At 41.5% G+C, this 23,246-nt stretch overlaps 1 protein-coding gene across 2 annotated transcripts; it reads right to left on the reverse strand.

Moving 5' to 3' along the window:
- Nucleotides 1-3,877: 3,877 nt before the first annotated feature.
- On the reverse strand, nucleotides 3,878-22,319 carry LOC103387663 (protein FAM53B-like). 2 transcript variants are annotated; one of them, XM_008322411.3, is made up of 5 exons: nucleotides 22,113-22,319; nucleotides 12,807-13,088; nucleotides 11,608-11,662; nucleotides 9,344-10,209; nucleotides 3,878-5,155 (listed from the first exon to the last, which is right to left on the reverse strand). In XM_008322411.3, the coding sequence occupies exons 2-5, from the start codon at nucleotides 12,885-12,887 to the stop codon at nucleotides 4,775-4,777; spliced, it is 1,383 nt and encodes a 460-aa protein (XP_008320633.1). In that variant the 5' UTR covers nucleotides 12,888-13,088; nucleotides 22,113-22,319; the 3' UTR covers nucleotides 3,878-4,774. The 2 variants fall into 2 exon arrangements, with proteins under 2 accessions (XP_008320633.1, XP_024916480.1); XM_025060712.1 differs by lacking the exon at nucleotides 22,113-22,319 and adding an exon at nucleotides 13,263-13,978.
- Nucleotides 22,320-23,246: the final 927 nt, after the last annotated feature.

The following is a 23,246-nucleotide window of genomic DNA, read 5'->3' on the forward strand; positions in this document are numbered from 1 at the left end:
ATGCCACAGCCTTTTCTTATTAATACTCTGTAATGACATTTTTTAGTACTGTATATAGTGTTTTGGTTTGTTTTTTGTGATTTTTCACCCCTTGGTGGGGACTGCCCCCCATGTTGGAAACCACCTCTCTGACAGGAAGAAAAGTGTCAAACGTGACAAAAGAACCATGAGACGTGTGAATTTTGAGTCTACAGTAAAATTGCTGATACATTTAAAATCACTATTAAAACACTGGGATTTTTTTTTTTTTGTATTATGTTGTATAAAAACACGTTGGACTTGTGCTGCAGGGACTTTCTGGTGACCTTGGCTGGCTGGCGAACAACAAAACCCCTCATTACAGTGTATTATGGAGACGTAAATCACACTGAAATGCAGAGGTTGAGGGGCGAGATCAGCATTCATGGGAGCCATGGTGACAAAGTGTTAGGTTGCACTCTTTCACCTTTGAGAGGAGAACTAGTCAATCAGTGACATGTGACACTGCCGGCCACCTGTCTGACTCTGCTAGGTGTCTCCTGTCAGACGTGCCTGTAGATCCAGTTAAACACTGGACAGGGTCGTTCATTTGCCAAACTTAAAGAACAACGTGTGCCTTCAGTAAACAGGAGCAGCATTTTGACACCTGAACACAATGTACTACTACAGCAAAGAATCAGTGTCAATACTGCTGACATACTGCTGCCGCTACTGCTGCTGCACACAGGAGGCGCCGTTAAGTATGTGGATCCTGTGGGGCTCAGACCCAGGACCATCCTCATATAAGGCAGGCGTGATAACTGCTACAAATTTGAGTGTTTTCCCTGGGTGGACTCAAACCAGCAACCTCTCAGTTTACAAGTGAACGTGCTAACTGATTAAGCCACAATTCTAATTTAATACTGAACATTAAGCGACCCCGAGACAAACGTCCCACATCGTGGCACTGGTCAGTTGCAGTGGTGGTTAAGGTGTTCAGTCAGCAGTGTGTCACTGACTGCTGCCAGGTCAAATTGAGAACAGCTTCAAAGGCTCTTCATTGTCTCTCTGCTAATTGTTCCAGTCTCCAGACTCAGAGGGCTATTTGGTGAAAAACAAATACAGTTGCAGTCGACGCCTCGTCAACCTCCCAGGCATTCGGAACACAAGAAAAGGCCTTTCAAAGAGATTTCACATAATCTGTTAAAAAAGGAGGCACCGCCCTCCTCCACTCCCTGCTCATGAGGTTTGGCTGATGGTGGGTAAGTTCATTAGGTAACATGAAGGGAGGTTCTTTCAACCACATGCAAGTACAAACACATGATGAATACGTGCACCGTGCAAAATGACAAATGCAACAGACGGCAGCAAACGGTTCAGAGCCTTTAGAAGAGCGGCCACGCAGGTCACATGATGAACTGCGAGACGGCCTTTATTTTGCTCTTTTCAAATCTTGTGTGCGTGCAGCGACCTGTGGTTGTAAACCGCCTCGAACATCTGTGAGAATAATGGGGTCTTTAGTGAAGACTGTTTCATCTTTCAGGAGGACATTGGTTTGAGATGTGCAAAAAAAAAAAAAAGTTTCCATTAAGGTTGGGTTTCAATGTAATTTTGGCTCTGATTTCAATATTGTTTAATTTTTAAGGTGTTGAAAAACCCAACCACAGAAAATGCAACAAAACGAGGCCTAACGAAGACAACGTGATCAGGGCTGTTGGAGACACCCGAGGGACAGGTCTCAACATGGTTTGGTTAAAAGGGACACCATCTTTGACCTTATTTGACTGTAGCCCAGTTTCCTGTTTTCAACCAACTGCACCTGTTTTTTCCAGTCCTTAGAAAAAAAGAACTGGACTGAAAGAACGGCCTCCAAAACTATTTGTTGGAAACCTTATGTAAAATTATTGTCGAATTAATAAATTTTAACATTCTGCCAAAACAAAGTTGGAATTTTTTTTTGTGGAGCACCTCTGAAACTCTCTCGAGGGAAACAAAGTCTTCTTTGAAATGCAGCGAATAATTACTCCCACGTAATCGACGGCCCGCAGTTCAGGGCACTGTAAATGTGTGTATTACGGCCTTTTCCCCTTTCCCTCTCTCCAACGTCTACATTTGCAAACACGCCACTACAATGGTCTCTATTTATAGAGCCTTTCAGCTCAGATATTAACTCTCCGCAGCTTAGTCTGCCACTTCCTGCCAGAAAGGAAATGTGGATGCCTGTGTGTGCGTTTGTGCGTTTGTGTGTGTGCTCATGTTTTACTGACCTCTGGGAGCAGCCAGACTACTGTTGTTAGCAACGGGATTTTGTGTTTACAGCATTTTGTGTCGAGTTGAAAAAGCTAGGTGTGAGCCGAAGTCTGATCCTCTCACCGGGCTGTGTCTTTTTTTGTTTGTTTCCGTCCTTTCAGTCCGAGGCCTCCCTCGTCTTCCTCTGAACTCAACCTGGTTTTACAACACCTACGACGTCTCATTGTCTGAAAATGAACACTATTTTCTGTTTTAGCCTCCCAGGCCAGGTAACAGGTTTTCTTTGAGGGAAAGCATTCCTCCTCTCAGTATCTGTTTCATGTCATGTAAAGAAGAATGCAGGCTGTTAGCATCTGCTGTGTGTAGGTGTGTGTTTGTTGAGTTCGTCTGCTTTCAAGGCTTTGATTGTCGGAGAAGCTGCAGCTGGCCCGAACATCCTGTTTTTGGACGTAAACATTGTTAGGCTGCTTTTTCCTTTTAATGTTGGAAAACTGCCTCGTCGTTTTTATCAGAGCTGAAGTATCACCCTGGGACAGAGTCAGACATCGCAAGAGGGATATGATAAGAAAAAAAAAATCATGTTGTTTTGTTTTCCATTCAGGTCAACTCCAGTCATTCTTTCAGACTGGACATGAATGCACCACATTTAGACTTCCTGTTGGTAATGTGTACTTTATTGGCAGCATGAGGACAAAGTAGACATAGACTGTCAACTGGGATATTATGTCCACTACTGTCTTCACAGTAAAGTAAGAAATACATCTGACCCATACTGTATATATTTTAATGTGTCCTCAACATGTGACATATTAGCAGTTAGCATAATAGCTATCGACAGCTCATCCAATCCACCAACTCCCTCTTACCAAACTAAAGCCTGCAAATATAGTGTACTTTTTGATTGGCTAACAGTAATGTATACAGCACTACTATGTTTTGTTGGTTGTGTTTTCGAAGATTAGCCCACGGATAAAGTTGATAGCTGTTAAAAATGCGTAACAGTTTTTGAATGCTAACACCTTCACTTTAGCATTGTTTATGTAAACATTTTTATTTATTTCAAATTTTTAAAAATATTTATTTATTTCAAATGTATTTGTAAGGCAAGAATCACAATTTACAATGTAATTAAGTAAAATATTAGGCTATTAAAAAAAACACCACTAGTTCTGCTCTTATGTGGCGTGTTTAATTTACAGCGATCCAAAGTCTGCCGCATATTAGCAGGTTCCTGAAAATTAAACTAAATATCCCAGAAATCTGTTGTGCGACGGGTATCTTTGTATTTTGGGGTGTTTGTATCCATATTGTTGCTGAGGTTTTTTAACTTTCTACTGCAGTAGAATACAGAACTGAGCACAGTGTACGTGTTTACATGTACTTTCAAGACAGAAAACCACAGTTATCTGGTTCTTTTTACAGTCATTAAAACACAGATGGATGCCTACATAATTTACAGTACTCACCAAGCTGTGAAATGTTTGAATGAGAAAGGCCTTTGAAATGTAGTGCAGGAAGTGAAAGTGGGGGAGTGAGTACAACCCTCTGAAGACCATCTGCAACTTTGCAGCTCGTTCTGTCTCGCGATGCGACAAAGCGATCCTGACAAGTACCTCCCTCCAAGTTCAAAAGCTGATGCAGTCAATAACAAGTGGGAAACAAAACCAGATATGAGTGCAGCTTGTAAATTTATTTAATCTCCACGTCGTCAGAAGAAAGGCCTTGAATTCCTGCTCCTTCACAAACAGCTCATAAAAAAAAAAACACTTAGAAAAATATACACTGATATTAGAACTGGAAAAACTCAAGATTCAGTGTTGCATTCAAATATACAATTTGCATATGAAGAAACTACAAAAAGCCAGAAATGGTGACTTCAGATGAATCGATGGTTACTTGGACACAACCGCCACAGCAAACATCCAAAAGAAGGCACTGCTGATTTCCAGACTCGTCATAAAGCTTATTGTGTCTACATTCAGGAAAACAAAGTCTGAGTTTAACTTGTGCAGAAAGGTGAAGGGCAAGGTCAAAGGTCAGTCCATGAGAAAAGCCTTCTTTATTGTTGACACCGGGCGACAAAGTCCTCGATACTCTAACTTTCTCAGACTAAAATTAAGGCTTAAAGTACAGGAGAGCCCGGCTACTGCTACAGTGCTAGAGACATAAGATTAGCTGACTTTGGAAAGGTCATCAGGTTGAAGAGACAGAAGGGGGCTGGAAAGTTTTCTTAAGACTAACCCTCACTTTCCTACTCCTGAGTTAAACTGGACACCCCCGAAAAACAAACACGAAGCACTCCCTGCTTTTGTAATCACAACAGTGAGAATGTTTTAAGGCATGTGTGTCATTAAGAAGCCAGTCATCAACAACGTACTTGAATCTTATTAGTTCTCATTTTAACACCTCTTTTCTACACCTTCTTCCTCTTGTCCCTTTACAAGAAAAAAAACAAAACTTCAACTGTTTTTCTAAAAGCACTTTTTTTTGTTACAGCTGTCCTCAAACACAACACCAACATCTCATAACCTTTCACGACAGTCTTTTAAAGTCTCCTGTAAAGTGTTCAGTTTTTTTCAATCTGCTCCAGATCCAGCTCTCCTCCGAGTTGGAAAATGTCCCTCTTGGTGACACACTCACCCTTCCAGAGGATGCACTTCTCACCCATGATGCCCAGAGGAGACCCAGACCTCGAGTCGACGCTACAAACTGAATCGCTGTCCAGCTCGCCGTAAGAAGAATCCTCTTCTTCATCGTCGTCATCCTCCTCCTCATCATCATCATCTCCTGCCACTTCCTGCCGTGACTCCAGTCCAAGCTCGGACAAAGTTGGAAAGTTGGAATTCTCTTGGCTTGAAATTTGGAAAGAAGGAAGCTCTAGGTTTGTCCCGCAGCTGTCAGTGGCCGAGCGTCTGGGGTAGCTCAAGCTTTGAAACGTCTGAAGAGTCTGAATTAAATAAAAAAGAAGAAAAAAAAAAGGTTGGTGCCTCTGGTTCATGTTTACATTCTGCCGTCAAAATATGAGAATTTCTTGCAGAACCGTTTTATGAGAGCAGACTTGAAAAGCACCAACTGAACTAACCCACATTCCAATTTGTTTACCCACCCTCCCCCATGGCCTGCTTCGAACAAATGTGGATAAATAACAATTACAACAGAGACAAAAATGACACTGTGTCAAGAATGACTACAGACATAGCACATACTTGAAAGGAACTTTTCCTTAGTGGTGGATTTTTGTTACTGCTCCTTTAACCCCAGACCTAATGGGTGAGGGCTAAGAGCTTAAATCCTAAAAAAAAAAAATCAAGGCCTGAGCTGAGGTTAACATGTGCTGCTCTGTGTTGAAAGTTTGTTTGATTTGTGGCTCGTGTTTGTGTGGCCTATGGTTCAACAGTGACCTGTCATCGGTTTTATTTTAGCTTTTTGTTTTTCAGAAATATTTCTCGCTACAAAGACCAGCAGCTACACAGCCCAGTCAAAGGGTTAATGATTTCTGGAGTGACCCAGCAGCAGATGTTGGAGGCATGGAGGTGAATAGAGATGAGGTTTTCACTATTCAGCCTCGTCTTTCATCATGCACAAGCCCACTGTTTCCTTGCATGTGTTGGACATCACTTTTCCTATTACAATGACGTGGGAGTGACCCGACGTCGCCAAGTTTCACAATAGCACGACTGCCGTGACTCAGCATGATCGAAAAGAATTCTAGGAAAAAAAAAACCCATCTAGGTAAGCCCACTCTGACATGGCAACTCCCGGAACACACGAGCTCTGCGTCTGTAAAGGTAATAAAGCAAGGAGTAGTGATTTGTTTGTTGGAGGGAACTCACAGGAGGAGGAAAGGGGGATTTCTCAGCATTTGTTTTTTCCTCCTTAACCCCTAACATTACCCCACTTCTAATTATCTCAGAGGAGGAGGAGACTGAGAGGAGAGAGGGAAGGGGGTGTAGTGGGGTGGGGTCTCTGCACAATATGCTTTCTATAAACTCAGCTAATGCAGACTGGGATTTAGATGGGCGTGGCTGTAAAATGGGGGAGCGGGACCAGATCACTGCTCTGTGCCCAGATTCTCTCAGAACATTCCCACTCATGTGGCCTAAATCTATGGAGTCAAATGTTTACATTCGTGTTCATTTCCTGGAGGCTTACCCTAAGACTCCCAAACTTAACTTACTTGACGGCCTTAACCATAGCCGATAGATAAAATGTAAATGTGCGTCATTTGGTAGAAATGTCTGCGCAATATACTTGGAATATTTCTGCATTGTTGGTTTTCATGTGTTCCATCCCCATAAAAATGATGATGAAGATGATGATGAGGTAAATTCTATATAAATGTGTGTTTTCTCACTCCACTATCCTATTATCTCACAGTAAGACGATCACTGATTGACATCACTGTCACTTTCTTCCTGATTTGTGCCTGTAGTGAACTGGCAACCCAAGGTAAGCACCAAACAACTCAACTAGGTATTTATCTCTGACGTTATCTCTGACGTGGACAAACTCAACTAGGTATTTATCTCTGACGTGGACTAGACACCTTCACGTATAATCTGAAGGCACAAACAAAGAACGATGATGAAAATCAGGTCACGCAGTGCGAAACTATTTTCTACTCTTTGTTTTAGATCAGAAAACCGATGGGCCAGCTTGACACGGGCCACGTAAGAGAGCGTCACCTCGACTTCACTGTGACGGATGGACAACATTTCTTCACGCCTCCATGTCAGTTATCAGACACTTTGTATTTGATATTCACTGTACCATTGAAGAATGTGGAGCAGATACAGGCAAACGCCTTGAGATAAGATTTAAAAACGCAAAAGTGCAACCAGTTCAGGTAAGACGTGCGGCCAAACTTATAAGACAAGTCGCAACTAGTCGCTGCGCCGCACGCCCAAATTGTCAACTCCGCACCTCAAGACAGACACCCGTCTAGGTAAACCCACAAGCCTGTGGGGCTTGACGCTTAGCAATGATCACCATGTCTGCCATGCCAGGAATGGGGTGGAAGGGGGGGGGGGGGGGGGGGGGATGGCTCCCCTTCATAAAAAATTAGCCACTTCCTCCAGTCTCTCTTACACAAGTAGTCCCCTAAAATGGCCCCTAACATTTCTAATGCTATGACTTATAAATAATAACAAAAAAAAGATATAATTTTTTTTATAGATTTACCTAGCTAATATCCACTGACAATTTCCTTAAAAGCAAAGAATACGCCCTGCCCTAAAATTAAGAGAAATGATTTCCATCCTGGCGATTCACATCCTGCTGGGCCTAGGTACGGCAGCCAGCCAGGGAAAATACTGAGTCATAGGACTCAAAGGGACTGAGTACTTTCACAGGCTTTTGGGGAGTGTGTGTGTGTTAATCCCAGAGGTATTCTTGTTTTAGCATGACATGCATCCCCAGTATTTGCACCATCCTTCACTGGCGTGGTCAAGGAATCCAGCAGCAAGACTCACACTACGTTCTACTGACAACATACGCAGGGGACTCGTTACAAGTGGACGCACACAGTTTAACACCTCAGTGGAAAGTTCTAGTAGATTAATTTAAATGTTGCATTCATTTCCTAAAATAAAATACCTGCACTTTTTGAAACATCTGTAAATCATTTCAAAATACATCCATATAAATAGCTTCATATTAAGAATGGTATATTCATGTTTGACAGTTTATAATTTAATATTATGTTAGTGTACTTTTCTGGTTGTTTTTTTCCTTGGTGCCTACAAATTATTGAAAATTATTGTAAATGGTCAATACTACACCCTAAAAAAATATAGTTAATTTTTATTATTTTATTTTAATTGCTCATGATCCCATGCAACAGGCCATGAAGTGGGTCTGTTTGTAGGAATTAGGGACAAACCGGTGGGGATCCTGCAGAATATTTGGGTTTTAGTAATAAAATCTTCCACTCTACCCTGACATCCAAGGCCTGGTGCAACCGGAGTTAATGTAAACTAACTCGCTGTGCTAATGTGTGTTAGCACAGTGAGTGCCTGATTTTCCTCTCTTTACAGCTGGCATGGCTGGAGGAAACATGCTTGCTAGACTTCATTTACAAAGCCTTGTTGATCCAACTGGGCTGGGACCTGAGGGTGAAAGGCTGGGAATACAACTTTTTGTAAAAAGGAAGGAATTACTGTGGCACACTCTGGTGTTCTTAGCATAAAGACAATGTTGCTCCAAACAGGAGGAACACGTCCAGGAAGATCTACCAGGATTAATGAAAGCTAGGAAACATGTTAGCTTGGTGTCAACATCTGTTCTTACTTCATTTTAAGACCATGTAATTAATACTGAAGCAGGATTATATCTTTGTTTTGAGGTTACATAAAAAAAAGGAAAAACTGCCAAATGACTAAATGGAAAGTGATTTGAAAACTGTTTTTTTGTCTGTTTTTAAGGAAGGTTTAAGGTTTTGAGGAACATTATGCTACTTTCGATGTTTCCTCAGAGAAAAAAATAAACTCCAAAATCATGACAAATTAAATTAGCAAAAATTAGAGGCAAAACCGTGGGGCATAGAAATCGTAGGCGGGAGATATTCTTTCGAAAGCCGCTCACAAAGTAGAGTTAACGAGATGACGTACTGGAGCGGGGTTTGTTGGAGTGTGTTGTGAGGCAGCGTGACTAACCATGAGGAATGCAAGTTTAGTTTTAAAGCACCACTCCCTGAGCTGGAAGGAAGGAGAGCTGCAATCGTTTAGCCCCAAAACCACTGACTAACTAACCAAACAAACAAAAAAAACAAAACAAAAAAAAAACAACCTCATTTAATTCAGTCCCTGATCAGACTCTGGGGGAATGACCCTGTTACATCTGCTGCTCTTGTACTTGGTCTGAGAACAAAAAAAAAATGTGTTTGTGTGGTAACTGCACTGGGCGCAGGATTTAATGAAAGGAGCCCACTTGACACAACTAAACTACTGATGATTTACTGTATATTTCATTATTAATCATAAACACAGATAAATAAAAAAAAACACATTCACATGAGTGTTTATTAATCATAAACACAGATAAATAAATAAAAAACACATTCACATTTCATTATTAATCATAAACACAGATAAGTGTTGAGTGCCTTGCAACGTGTATGTTTAGTTTTCCTGCTAACCTGAGTCATCTTTGCCAGGTCCAAGGAGGGACGCTGCTCCTGCGCATCTTCCTGTCTCCTGCGTTTCATGCCTATCTTTTTGTCATTAAGGACACAGGGCTGGGACCTGCTGCGAGACAGACAGCCTGAGCCTCCGGCTCTTGGACCAGCACGCCTCCCAAGTTCTGGGGTGGAATCAGGAGAACTGGCCTCGGACGTCTCTTCCCTCTGCAGTTCCGGCAGGCTGATCTGCTCATGGGAGAGCGAGAGCGGCCTCAGAAAGTGGTGATGGAGTGAGTGGTGAAGGTGGAAGGAAGGAGAGGTGAGGGACACGGGGGAGGCGGTAAACTGAGGACAGAGAGGCAGCCGCTGGTTGAAGAAGGGCAAGTCGAGAGAGCCGTCGGAAAAGACGCCGGAGCATGAGGGAAAGCTGAAGCTGGAGCTCCGCTGAATGGCGGGAGAGTGGCCGCCAGAGAATCCCCCTCCTCCGCGAACGTTGCCCCCACTGTGGCACCTTCGTTTCTCAACTGTTGTCCACACTCGGGAGCCCTGAGGCCTCCAGGGGGAGCGGAACCCACTTAATTCATCAGAGAACGACAGGGAGCGACACTGCCGTTTGCTCGGGGGTGCTGTTGGAGCCTGGCTGGTGGCTGTAGCTGTGTAGTGTGTGGTGGGAGATGTATTGCTGGAACAGGGACCGGTCACGCTGCCGTTACCAAGGCCCAGATCTCTGATCAGACTTGTGATCGCCGTGGCACTGCATGGTTCCTTGGCCCAGTGTTGGATTTCTGGCTCGGGGACTACGTCCCTCAGACTGGCACCAGTCTGGCAGGGAACTCTCTGCTGGACAGCACAGCTTCGCCCCAGATCCAGCCACCTATCTGCCTCTGAAAGTGTCAAAGGGATACAATCTCACTCGCACGGCATCTCAAGCAGTACTCTCCTTAATACTTCAAGCTAGACTACAATGTCTAATATCTAAAAAGTTAATTATATAGTAGTACACTTGGTTCTTCACAGGCACAAGCAGTCATACAATTAACCCAAGAACAAGTAATTAGACGCTGCAGAGACAAGTTTCTGGGAAAAAGGGTGTTCACTCTCTTGAGCCGAGAGTGAAAAAAATATTTGTAACTTAAAAAACAAAAGCATATCCTGTGCACCTGAAGCCGTTTAGGACATGTACAGACCGCACTGCACAAGAAGAGCTTGAACTTTTCTTGAGAAAAATGTTCACTACGGGGCTTTAAACCACTTATTTAATCTGAAATGGTTTGAGGATGAATGATGGGACGGTTGAAAATTCAAGTCAGAGACAAGGGTTTAAAAACTGAAACGTCATTTGAATATCTTCAAATACACGTCAATGGACTTCAGAGAGCTCTGTGTCCTGTTTTCAGCTGTCCGATGGTCCACACAAAGAGACTGTAACACAACAGTGGGAGATAATACACCTACAGTGAAGTCGGGAGAAAAGGCAGCTCTCGGGCTACTGAGCCAAGAGGGTTTGATTGGGAATCCACTAAAGCTTTTGTCAGACACGGACCCTTGCACATCGGAATCTCATCCCTTTTTGAATGCTTGACTCAGAGAAATCATTGTTCTGGGCGGACAAACAATGAACGGGGGCTGCAGTGACGACCTGACTGGAATGTTAGGAAAACAACTTGACAGACGGGGGAGAGAGATACACTTCAAAAGGCCAGCCTTTGGAGTTGAACTAACACGCCATGTGAGACAATGTCAAAGTCAACATAAAAAAAAAAAAACAGTAAACTACACTCCTAGCACAAACGTGACCAACGTAACTTCAAGACAGGAGAGCAGACAGCGAGACAGAGACACGTTTATTTACAGAAACATGTCTTTTAACACTGGGGGTAATTACTGCAGCGCTAACACGGCCAAAAAGGAAATTGTTGACATAGACAACAGCGTATTCAATTACTGTTCACTCCCATGAGAATGGAGTATAATGCCGTGTGTAGGGCAGGTGCACCCTGATCATGAGAGAAGGGGGGGGGGGGGGGGGGGTGAGTGACAGACAGAGAAAAGAAGAAGTGAAAGACCAAGGGAATTAACAAAGAGGCCGTTGTGGCAGCGATCTCTGACTTTGGTGGTCTAATTAATCTAGGGTGGGGGGGTGATATTTATTTTATAACAAAGGGCACACCAACCATTAACATTAGACTGTTCAGGGCTTTAAACAATGTGAAAAAGGAAATGAAGAGAGAAAAAAAAAACCTTAAAGGCAGAGGGGAAATAAAAGGATGGAAATAACCTACCCACAGACCCACAGGAGAAGAGGGTGGTCCCTTTGCTCATGGTATGGAGCTGTTGCTGTTGGTCAGAGGGATGCAGAATAAGTTAGTTACAGGACACTTTAATTTAAAAAGATTTTTTAGTTTGCACAAAACAAAAGTTCAATATGGTGCAATTATCTTTTTTTGTGTGGATATTTTTACCATTACTGTAATTTTAAACTTAAGATGTAATTGTAAAGGACAATATGATTACAAAACATTAGATGTACTGCTTACTGCTCTACTGAATGTTGAAACATGCAAATCATTCTTTGTTGAAATGTGGCACTATTTAAAGAACAATTGTGTAAACACGTTTTTTTCCCTATAAATAAACACGTTTCCTAGTTAAACTTCCCTAAGTGTGATTTCTTAACAGGCACCACACAGGGGTTTTAGGATCATTTAAGTTTTGGGGTGTTGACCTATTTCATCATCATTTAAAAGAGTAATTGATACAATTATAACTCTAGTATTGAATGGCTAGCTGAAGCTAATGCTAATGCTGTTGTTGTCAGGCAGAGCTCTGTATTTTTATCAAATGTGTCAAGTGTTTGTTTTGAGGAACAACAAAGTCACATACTTCTCCATCTATACATGTGTTGTTTCAATTCAATTAGATGCAGAATACATTTAATTCCTGCTTCAAAAGAACTTAAAACTCCAGGCTTGTACATGTTGCCTAACTGCAGTTCCTCCATCTTATACACACTTCTTCTTAAGAGTTATGACCAAATAATTCTAACTCATTTTACATAATTAAAAGGTATTAACTGTATCTTTAAGAATTGGGTTTTGTTAACCTTATAATAATTTCTATGTACCGTACCACTGATGATCGCTGTTAAGCCCCAGTTGAGTGTGTGACTCATTGGTATCTAGAAATGAGGCAGTGGCTATGGAGAGCAGCAAAGAAGTACAGGAAGTCTCGTCAAACATTAAATTACCAACGTTGACTGATTACCAAACAGTGGTTGAATATGTTTAATTATATTGTGCGTGTTTAGTACCTACAAAGGCCCATCACTGTCATCTGTGCCTATGTAGTTCAATGACTTGCCTGTTCACTCTGCAGACTTGTTTGGTACATGTGAGATTTTGCGACAATCCCTAAATGCAACGATAGATCACAACAAACCGGTTTGCTTTGTGCAACACTGAGAAGGTTACGTTTCTCTCACCAGCTGTCTCTCGGTGTTCCTGGGCCTTACATCATTGACACCCTTCTTCTTTTCCAATGTTTTGGATAAAATGATCACCATGGTAGCACACAACTCTGCTCTAATCTGGTTGAATGCAGGAGGAGGCCGTGAGCAGCCATCTTAGACGAGGGTGGAGGGCAGAGAGTAGTGCATGTGGGTGAAACAGGCGACCCGTTGATGACCTCCCATCTGCAGGGCAGACATGAAGGGCTGATGGTGGTGGTGGAGGTAGGAGGGTGTCACTCTCACTACAGCCAATCCCTGTGTGGATGCAGAGGGAAATAAATAAGGGAAATGAATGAAGCCTTTCTTCTAGGTTAAAAAAATCACTGTTTCTACAGGGAGGGAAACTTTAGAGATTTGAAATGACTTGTCATGAATCTACACATCAAGAAAACTATGTGTTGAGGCCATGACAAATCCCTATAAATTTACCTTTGTGCTTTCCATTACTGGCCATACATGAAGGACTGTGGTTACTGGGCCTTGTCCTGAGCCAAGCTATAAACTGACGCAATAAAAGTCTCCATCCACACAAAAATCTGCTTTGGTTACTGTAACTTTTCCTTAAATGTTTCACATTTCAGGGATGATGTTGACGCCAAAAAAAGAAACAAAAAAGCCATTTTGAAAAAACAACTATGTACAATACACCAGAGCAAAGTAGGAAATAAGGCACAGTCTAAATGACAGAAGTCATAGATTAAAGTATTCTTTGCACTGTTGGAGAGATTATTATGAGTTGAAGACAATATTGCTTCACTTCTTTAAAAACAAGAATGATTGGTGTTGTTCAGTGACTCACTGCACTTCAATAAACCTACTAATTCAGCTGATTTTCAACATAAAAAATACCAGGTTATAGTCGCTTAAAAGATAATCTTCAGAGAATCCGGCGGTTGACGTCTGGTTTTCATATGTTACAGTGACATACTGTTCATATTTTTCCACTGCTGATCTGTCACGTGAGCTCTTAACATTATACAGCCATCTAGAATGGCTGGGGAGTTTCCACACGCTGTCAAAGTGACTTCTATGGATGACTTTTTTTTTTTCTCACAATTGTTCTCTTTTCAAAAACCGTCAACCCACACATTCAGTGTTTACCACCTTCACATGTGCAGAAAACAGCAGCATGTTTTGGTTTAGTTTAGTTCACTCACCCAATGTATGCACCAAAGCGTATAATAATATTAAGACCACATTACGTACGACCACCGCCTGATCACAGCTGCTCTCACGTGCAGCTGTGATCAGCCCAGAGTTTGCCCATAATGCAGCTGTTGTCCAAACGCAGCGCCGTTTAAAAATAACGCTTCTCTCGAAGGTTTCCTGCGGCACTGACACAAACAATACGACTACCACTGCTGCTGGGAGCTGCCCCTGCTAGTGTTGCCTCCATCTTCAGAGGGTAGGAATTTGAAAGGCCGAGACCTATATGTGATACTACATGATAATGCAGGTCAACTGTATGCATATGCACATTCTGTTTGGCAGTTCAAAGGCTACAACACTGCTGGTAGAACATAATGGAAAGATTAGCATGATTTGGTTGGTTTATCTTAAGGTGAGACAATCTTCTACTTTTAAAGAGTCTCTCGATTAAACCTTAAAGAATGTACAGTGTGTGTATATATATATATATGTATATATGTATATATGTATATATATATATATGATTTTTTTTAATTAACAGATCATCCCTTATCTAAATAATTTACATATAAACATATAATAATTACATATAATAATTTTATAAATTATTTATTTATATATATATATATATAAATATTTTACTAACTTTTTAGAAATACAGAAATGGTTGATTTTGTGTGTTTATCCTTTATATATTTGGACTATTTGGGGCAGCTGGAGTTGCCAGAAGAACACCATGCAAACTTCTTATGGACCTCTACATACTGTATTTGTGTACAGGATGCTAGCATCGTCGCTTGAAAACAGAAATAAATCGTTGCTGAGGGATCCAAACCAGACTGTGAAAGAAGATCAGGTTTGGTAAATCTGGAAAGGAGATTGACTGTGGTTGCAGATCACGAATAAAAAGGAACCTTATGTATAGTGTAGGGTGTTGTGGCTGCTCACCACAAGCACATGAGCAGATGTAACAAACAAAGAGTAACTGCTGCAGTAAACACTGGCCTTCGAAAATCATCAGGGGAAGTACACGAACGGCAGATGGTCCGTATGCCTTCTCATTGGACAAACATACCTTGTCAAATCTGCTCTGCGCAGAGGTTTTGACGCCGTTTGATTCCTGGGAAACAAGTTGCTTTTATTAGCTAACCACCAAACACTGACATGTTGAATTAAAGAGTATGAGGACGGCTGGGCTCCCCCGGTCGTTTCTAGTTAATGACAGATTTCTAGAGCGGCGCTATGCCTAATGCTGATGGATCTTCCAGACCTACTGTGTTATTCTGTCTGTTTAACATGTGGTTTCATGTTAAGTGAGGGTTATTGCACTTACATAACATTCTGCTGAACGAAGGATGCAAGCGAGCACCGGGTTTGATATTAGCTCATCTGAACACAATGGAAGGAAAGGGATAAAAGACGAGGTGTCGATGGAGTGTTGTTCACACAGATTTGATTTAACCGTTTTACAACCAGTCACACTCACTAGTCACATCTTGTTATTTCACCACGTCCTCTGAATGTCTTCCATCTTCTCCAGCCCCATGACTACATGACGACTATAAATGTTTCATGTAGGCCTGCCCCAAACCAGCTAGTAGCATATGACTCCCATTATCTCCATTTATCCCAGAAAGTTACTGGAGCACAACTGGGCCTCAGCGTGCAGGAGGGACTGGTGCTGATGGTGGGAGGCAGGGGAGAAGGGAATGTTCTTCCTGATCAGTCTTAAAGATTACTTTACTGAGTAGGGCTGACACTACATAATGACTGCAGTGTGTGTGTGTGTGTGTGTGTGTGTGCGTGTGTGAATGGGAGTAGGTGAGCGTGACAGTTACTGCATGTGTACTGGCTGTTGCGCTGTGCTGTTTGACTGATGGAGTTAGGAAGTGTGACGTGTTCTACCAGCTTAACGGTGAGAGCACACGAACACACACACACACACACACGTTTGTGTGAGCGTCTGTGTCTGTAAGAGCATGCCTGTTTATGTGTGTGTGTCTGTGTGTGTGTCGGTGTAATGACTGGCAAGTGGGGTCATGGGAGAGGGCAGACCTAGTGTGAATTCAGCCTTGGATCCATGCTAACTTAATGAACCATCTACTTATGATAGGGAAACATGAGCCTAATCGAGTGACTGTTGAGAACTTCTGCAGCGTCCGCACTTATCAGAGAAGCTGTTTCATTTCATAACTCACTGCTAATGAAGAACCAATGTTATTTGACTGTCACATGGTGTACTACCACTACTACTACGACCGCTGCTGTGGCACTTTCAGTGTTTCAAGAGTTCAAAGGTCAAAGCACAGATCCACGAACGTTAAGAAAGAATACAGTAGTCATATTTCCAGTATCGAGTGTGTTCTGGGCAAAACTCTTACACTGTCTGACGAGATGGAGCCATAAAACTCCGACTGGATTGGTCTCTCAACATAAACCATTCCATGTTTCCAGCCAACACAACAGTATAACAAGCTTGTCTTACTAAATTTGACCTCCACTGTGAACTAAAACCCAATAATTCTGGTCTGATTTGTGCATGCAGGGGTGCAGACAGCAGCTCCGGGTCCACAATGGTCAATGATTCAGGAGGGCACTCGAAAGGGCAGCTAAGATAATGTGGCTCTTTGCCCAGACTGTGATTTGTACAGGCAGATGAATAGAAGCCTATTTGGGGCCCCGAAAGTTGTGTGACGGGGTGTTTGGTGTCCATCACCAATTGGCTCTGGTTGCTGCATACTTGAGCACAGTGCGTCTGGTGTCAAGACTTTGATCTGTGGCTACAGCTGAAAGAGAGCACTTGGTTTCATACTAATGAAAAGAGGACGACGCACAAACAAACAAAACCCTGCATGTGTGACACAAGGAAATGCTTCGGAAATACATGTTGCACTTTTTAAAACTCATTCTGTGTTTTTAATCAGTAAAAGATATTCTACGACGTAGGGCTTTTTATGTGGCATGTAGCCGTCATTGGGGATGATTAAGAGGAAAGGGTTTTTCTTGAGTAAAAGTCTGCGACGCAGGCCGTTAATTCAGGGTGAACACACAGTCAGCAGTTTTTCATACAAAGTGACCAGGGTCATAAAAATGGTCCTAGGGAGGTCAACACATACCACTGACTCCTCTGACCATCACCCTAGCACCCAATGGCAGGGGAACACTGGCCAAAAACAACATGCCACCACACCACTAGATCTTCAGAAGTGCGTAATGAAGTGCTCTCTCCATCAAACCCAGTGCATTGTGGTCAGGTTTTGGCTTCCTCCTGCATATTCCCCTGAATGTTGCTCTTACGACGGTGACCGCCCTTTGAATAAAACCCCGCCGGCGCTCACAGTACCTGCCGAGGAAGAGATCCACCAAGATAATTCCGTTTGACTGTACTGTCACTCCTGACAACACTTCTGCAATAAAACAGAGGCGTGACACATGACTCAAACAACTACTCGAGTGTGGACGCAACAGTTAACAAAGAAGTTCGTCTCAGTGGTTAGCAGGCAAGAAGGCACACCAACACACAACACCCATATGAAAGCCAACTTCCCTCTGCAATATACCAGTGCCGCTTCCTTTGTGGTCACATGCTGCTGCTGAGCACAGGGTGTGGGACATACAGATTTTATTACCAAATTCATGCAGAAAGACAACTCAAGTGATCTTTACAAAGCATTGTGACAGTGTTTTGTCACAGTGAGCTTTCGGAATAAGGGTAAAAAAAAAGAAAAGTGGGACAAAGCTCACTTCACACATTAAATTAACACTGGTATAATTTTAAGGCTGTACTTGTGACATTTCAAAATGTTATTTAAAAGAACAACCTCATGTGAGGTAAATTAATTTATTTGCAAATGGAAAAACAATTACCTAAATGCACCAAATGTGTTTTAGTCTGATTCTATACATTAAATGTCAGTGGTCAGATCTAACTCTGCTGAAGCCATCTTGAAAATGTCATGTACCTATGACGAGTGCACTGGGGAATAGTTTTTGTTAGTGTGTTAACAAAAACAGGAGAATATGTGGTAATCCAGGTGAGGGAGTGGTGCCTGGCTCTTAGTTTCACTGTAGATTTCCAGAGTTATTTTTCTTTGTTCTCACCAAAGCTCAGAGCCAGCACACTTTTAGAAAAATTATTACCGCTCCTCGACTTGTACTTTATAAGGTGTAAGAAACCATCGTACACTCTCAGTAAATGTGTGTTTATCCGACCATGACCTAAAATAGTTATCAGAAATACTGAGAAACTCAACAGGCGTAACATCAGGTGTTTCTGTTTGAGTACAGGGACCTCTGGGGCCTCCTGCCCCCTGGACTGACCTTCACATGCCAGGACTCTCTATACATCAGCTACCCCACTAATTACACCACTACCCCCACACCGTGTCTTTCAGACTGCGGTTTCTACCATTATCCATGTGTGCCTGCTCTGTTCTGCACACACTAAGCAGAGCCCTAATCCATCAGGGATACATTACATGGGAACCTCCATTGCCGCAAGCAATCCTCTGCAATGGCTCAGGTCAGCTCAATTAGACAACCCTGCTCCTTTGTTGTACAAACAAATAATATTATACAATTGTCACTACCAATCAGTCAATAAAGGGTCGTTTGGGTTGTTATGCAATACCGTGCTGTGCAGGCAGTGTTCCTTATTTCATTCATTCCTGCCAAGTTCACTTTGGCCATCAGAGTGTCAAACACTGCAATGCATAATGCAAGACCTCTTAGTCACAGATCACAGGTGTATTATTTTTGTGGCACAACTGCTGACACACTGAACTGTTTCTTTGTGAAATGTTCCGTATCCTAGGACGGGGGTGTCCACACTATTGGCTATGAGGACAGCTATTCAAATGACCAGGCTCAGTTGATCTACTTGGACAGAAAACATTAAATATATATTTACTCATATGAAATCAACATATAAACATACAGTATGAACATAATATGTTGTACTGGTTAAATACATGTAGCACTATGGGAAATTATTATACAGTTTTCACAGTATATAGTCACTACTACACACTTCAAAATTATATATATATATTTTTTTTTTTAATTAGCATGATCTACCAGTAGGCCCTCTGTGATTTACTGATAGATAGCGATCTACTTATTGGGAACCCATGGTTCTAGAGAAGTGCCTCCAGAAACATACTTTAAATCAAATCTACACTGAAAACTCAGAGGAAGTCAGACCACGCTGTCTGCACGTGTCACCATCTTCTAATCTGGGGATAATGTCCAAGTGAAGAGAGTGTGGATGGCAAAAGAAACTTCAGATAATCCATGCTGAGTAATGGGACGAGTGATGGACTTCCTGTATGCTCATGACAGCTGCCACCTCCCTGCATGAATAGTCCTACTGTTGTAAATGTGTTAGTATCGTATTCGTCATAGATTCTGAAAGATAGCTAACGTCTTATGTTGGACAAACTATACTGATCTAACTGCTCGACATAAACAGAGGTGTTTTGATGACAAGAAGCCATAAAAGACAAAAAGCACATCTGGACTGGGTATGCACATGCATCCACACGCACAAAAACAAACAAATACTACACTTAAATACCACCAGACATAGAGACATGTGAAAACAAACTCTACATAACAAATCTATGCAAGTGTAATATCATTGTCACCCTGAGGATACAAACAAAATGAAAATGGTAACATGACTCTGTACTATCACCACCCAGAAATCTCATGATGGGATATGTTGAACGGAGATTCCCATTGTATCCCAGAATGCTTTTCATCTAATGCCTGTCTCGGGGGTTTTCTATAGTCTATGCAAGAATGCGTCTATTCTTTTGGCCCATGGGAGTCAAGACCTTTAAAACCTATGTTAATGTTGTAATATACATCAGAACGGAAGAGTAACCGCGCGGAAACTAACTCACTGTGAAACAGGCGAGACAGTTTTCAAGTCCCTGAAGCCACATAAGTTTGGTTGCATTTGAAGTAGACGCAGTAATGACTGCAGGATACAGAGAAGAAAAGAAAAGAAAAGAAAAAAACTAAAATAAATAGACTAGCACAAGGCCACAGATAGGCTTGACTAACAATCCTTTTCTGACAGGTTTGCATAATGCTTTAGGCCAGAGAACTACTGAGAGAAAAAAAGCCAGTGTTAGAGGAACAGAAAAAAACAAATTGTAAAAAACAGAAGGAGGGAAAAAATTAAGCAGAATCAATGAAACTCGCATAAAGAAGGGCGGGGGAGTGTGTGTGTCTGTGCTGATACTGAGAAAAGAGTTCTACACACTGCTGGAGAATGGACCAGCAGCTCGCTCAGCACACAGCTGCTTAGTGGGAGAATAGAGCTCTAACAGGGCCTTTTGCCTGCAACACAAAGACACTGCAAATGTGCACGTCTTAAGCACACACTGAAGTGCAGAGTGATCCCTCTTTGAAACCAACTGCCATAAATTATGTCTATCCCAAGTACAAAAACAAGAGTATCACCTGTTTATGTCATATATATATATATATCTCAACTTGTATATTATACATTTGGACTGGTTCAATTTGTTATACAAAGTAAATACTATTCTTCTACCACTACAGCAGACTTTGTGTTTTGCACCATTAGAAAACATTTCCGAGGCTTATGAGTAGTAAAACACTCAAAGTAAACACTGCATTCTGCAGACTCGCATGATATAATTTCATAGATATAATTGCTTGTTTCCACCAAGCTGTAACTTTCCACTGCTGGTATGTTCGAAATCAAAACCCACCATAAGGACAATATGTTTTTTCCAAAACTAAAGAGAATCAAAACAAGTTTCCTGGGCTACTATTTGTAAGAACTTTATCTTTATCGTCACTTCAGCGATAGTAGAGCTGCAGAGATAAACGTAATTACTTCAGTTCCCACTCTCCTTTCTAACCCATACTTTAGCAACACTTTCTGTTTATGAGGCAGAATGCCTGTGCACAACTACTGACATTTCCTGTTGAGTTAACCAGACCAATCATCTTCCCAGAAAGTCAAGGACAACCGCTGCTGCTACGATGGTGGCAAGAAACACATGCAGGTATTTCTAATTAGGCTTCCTTGGTACCAAACCAGTTCTTCAAGGCACTATATTTATGGTGTCCACAAAGATCAACTGACTGCAGTGGAATGATAGAATGGCCAAACACACTGCTAACATCCAAAGAAAATGACAGTGACAAATGTTCATCTCTATAGCCACAATGGCATGTTTTTTAAATGACTAACTAGGTTTGAAAAAAGCTGATCATAAAGTCATTGCAAAATGAGTACGAGCCCAACCCTTTGTTTCTAAAACAAAACATCAGTGCACAAAGTAGGTATTACGTGTATTTACTTGATAATTAAACATTAAAGAGCAATGGAAGAAACTGCTGTGCATGTCGGTACTTGAATTCAATTTGTAGATGCTTTGTTGTTGTAGGGAGAGGTCAAATAAATTCAGTGTACACAACTCTGTATGGTATTGACATTTAAACATAAACATGGATGGGGCACTGGAGAAAAGGCCTTTACGTCTTTGCTCATGCACAAAAAGCAAAAGTTATAAAGAAAATGTTTTCTTTCAACTGATAGATATAGAAAGACATTCTCAGTACAGGCTGGAGGACAGGTTTAAATGCATGGAAGAGACAGATGGCACTGATGTCGAGTGTTGACGCAATACGGTTTTTTTTTCTAAACCATGCAATTCAGATAATGGAGGCATTATTTAACAGTTTGGGCAAACTGAACTGACCGAACTTCATCTGTATGACTGATAGATGTGGCGTTAGCTAACACTGGGCTTGTGTTCAGTTTCACCGCAGCAGGGTTATTAGAAACTTTTATGCAACAACAGGTTGGTCAGGCTGGTTCTCATAATCCCAATACACATTACAGCTCAGCCACATGTAATGACTAAACTGGAGTAAATAAATTACCAGTACATTCACACACACAGTGCTGCTGCTGCTGCTGAGAGATGAGGCGCATCTGACTTTTAAAGGGTTGCAGAGATTGAGAACAGATTGCAACTTCAGAGTTGAGCATTTAAGCACAATTGAGAGCAAAGACATTAACACTTTACATGAGTAGAAATCAAGATAAAATGATGATGCATGTTTGATCAAATAACCTCCTACCTGGCCAGCAGAGGGTTTTTCGAAGTTAAGGCATCGTCAGCGAAAAAACATAATTAGGTAGACAGAAAAGAGAGTCATGGGGTTTATATAATTATATAATATACATATAGATAAAAGTAATTTAAAAGTTTTGCAGTTGCAGCCGCCAGCGCTAACACTGGACAGAACTGCGAGCAGCTGAGCGCTCGCTGCTGCTTTCAAGCCTTAGCATTGATTGTAACAATATCCGCGTACGGACGAACCACGTCTACCGGGCGAAGGTTGGGAAGCGTCCCTGAAGAAACTCTACATTTAATTTACATTATTTACAAAGACACAATGACCTGTTATATTTGATAAGTACGTTTTTATATAATTAGTAATACCAGTAACGTTCAGAGTGTAACAGTAACGCACGTCTATAAGTTTAGACTGGACAGCACTAACTCCCCTCTACCTTGGTTTGTTCCACAGTGTTCCTCCCCAAGGCATTTACGATACTTCTACGTCTCCACCCCCTTTCAGTTATGCTTTCTATTGATGGTAATGGTGCCAAACGCAGTTGACGTCCTGGTACAACAGAGCTAAACTTCACAAGGGCAATGTTTCATTTTACTGCATCAATGACTCAACACATTATATAATTTACCAAATGGTTCACAGCCCAAGTATTAAAAAAAAAAAACCCGTACTTGTTTGTGGGTAGTAATGCACAGAAACCCTCCACTAACTTTTAGAAATTGTGGTGTCGCCTTTTACATTTCATTACCTTATACCTATTAAAATATTACAGGTATTGTGCACAATTACACTACCACAACATTTGAATATTTCCATAAACTCCAAATCCAGTTTTGTAAAACTGGGAATTACCTTTAATCCTATGTTTGTTATTAAAAAAGCAGTCGTAAATGTTGATGTAAAAAAAAAAGTAAGTCAGTGTGAAAAACATTAAAAACAAAAAACCTCAACTCTACTCTAACTTTAAAACACTACTGCTATGCTGCCATGTAATTCAATCAACCCACAAAATCCTATAAAAGTGTATCCAGGGAGGATGGAAATAAAATAAATACTTGTAGTATCACACTTGAAAGATTAACATTAACAATGCGGTCTAAAAGCATAGGCCTTAACACTGAGTAGAATAAACTC

Source organism: Cynoglossus semilaevis, chromosome 12 (genome assembly GCF_000523025.1).
Source record: "Cynoglossus semilaevis isolate Cse_v1.0 chromosome 12, Cse_v1.0, whole genome shotgun sequence".
NCBI classification, from domain to species: Eukaryota; Metazoa; Chordata; class Actinopteri; order Pleuronectiformes; family Cynoglossidae; genus Cynoglossus; species Cynoglossus semilaevis.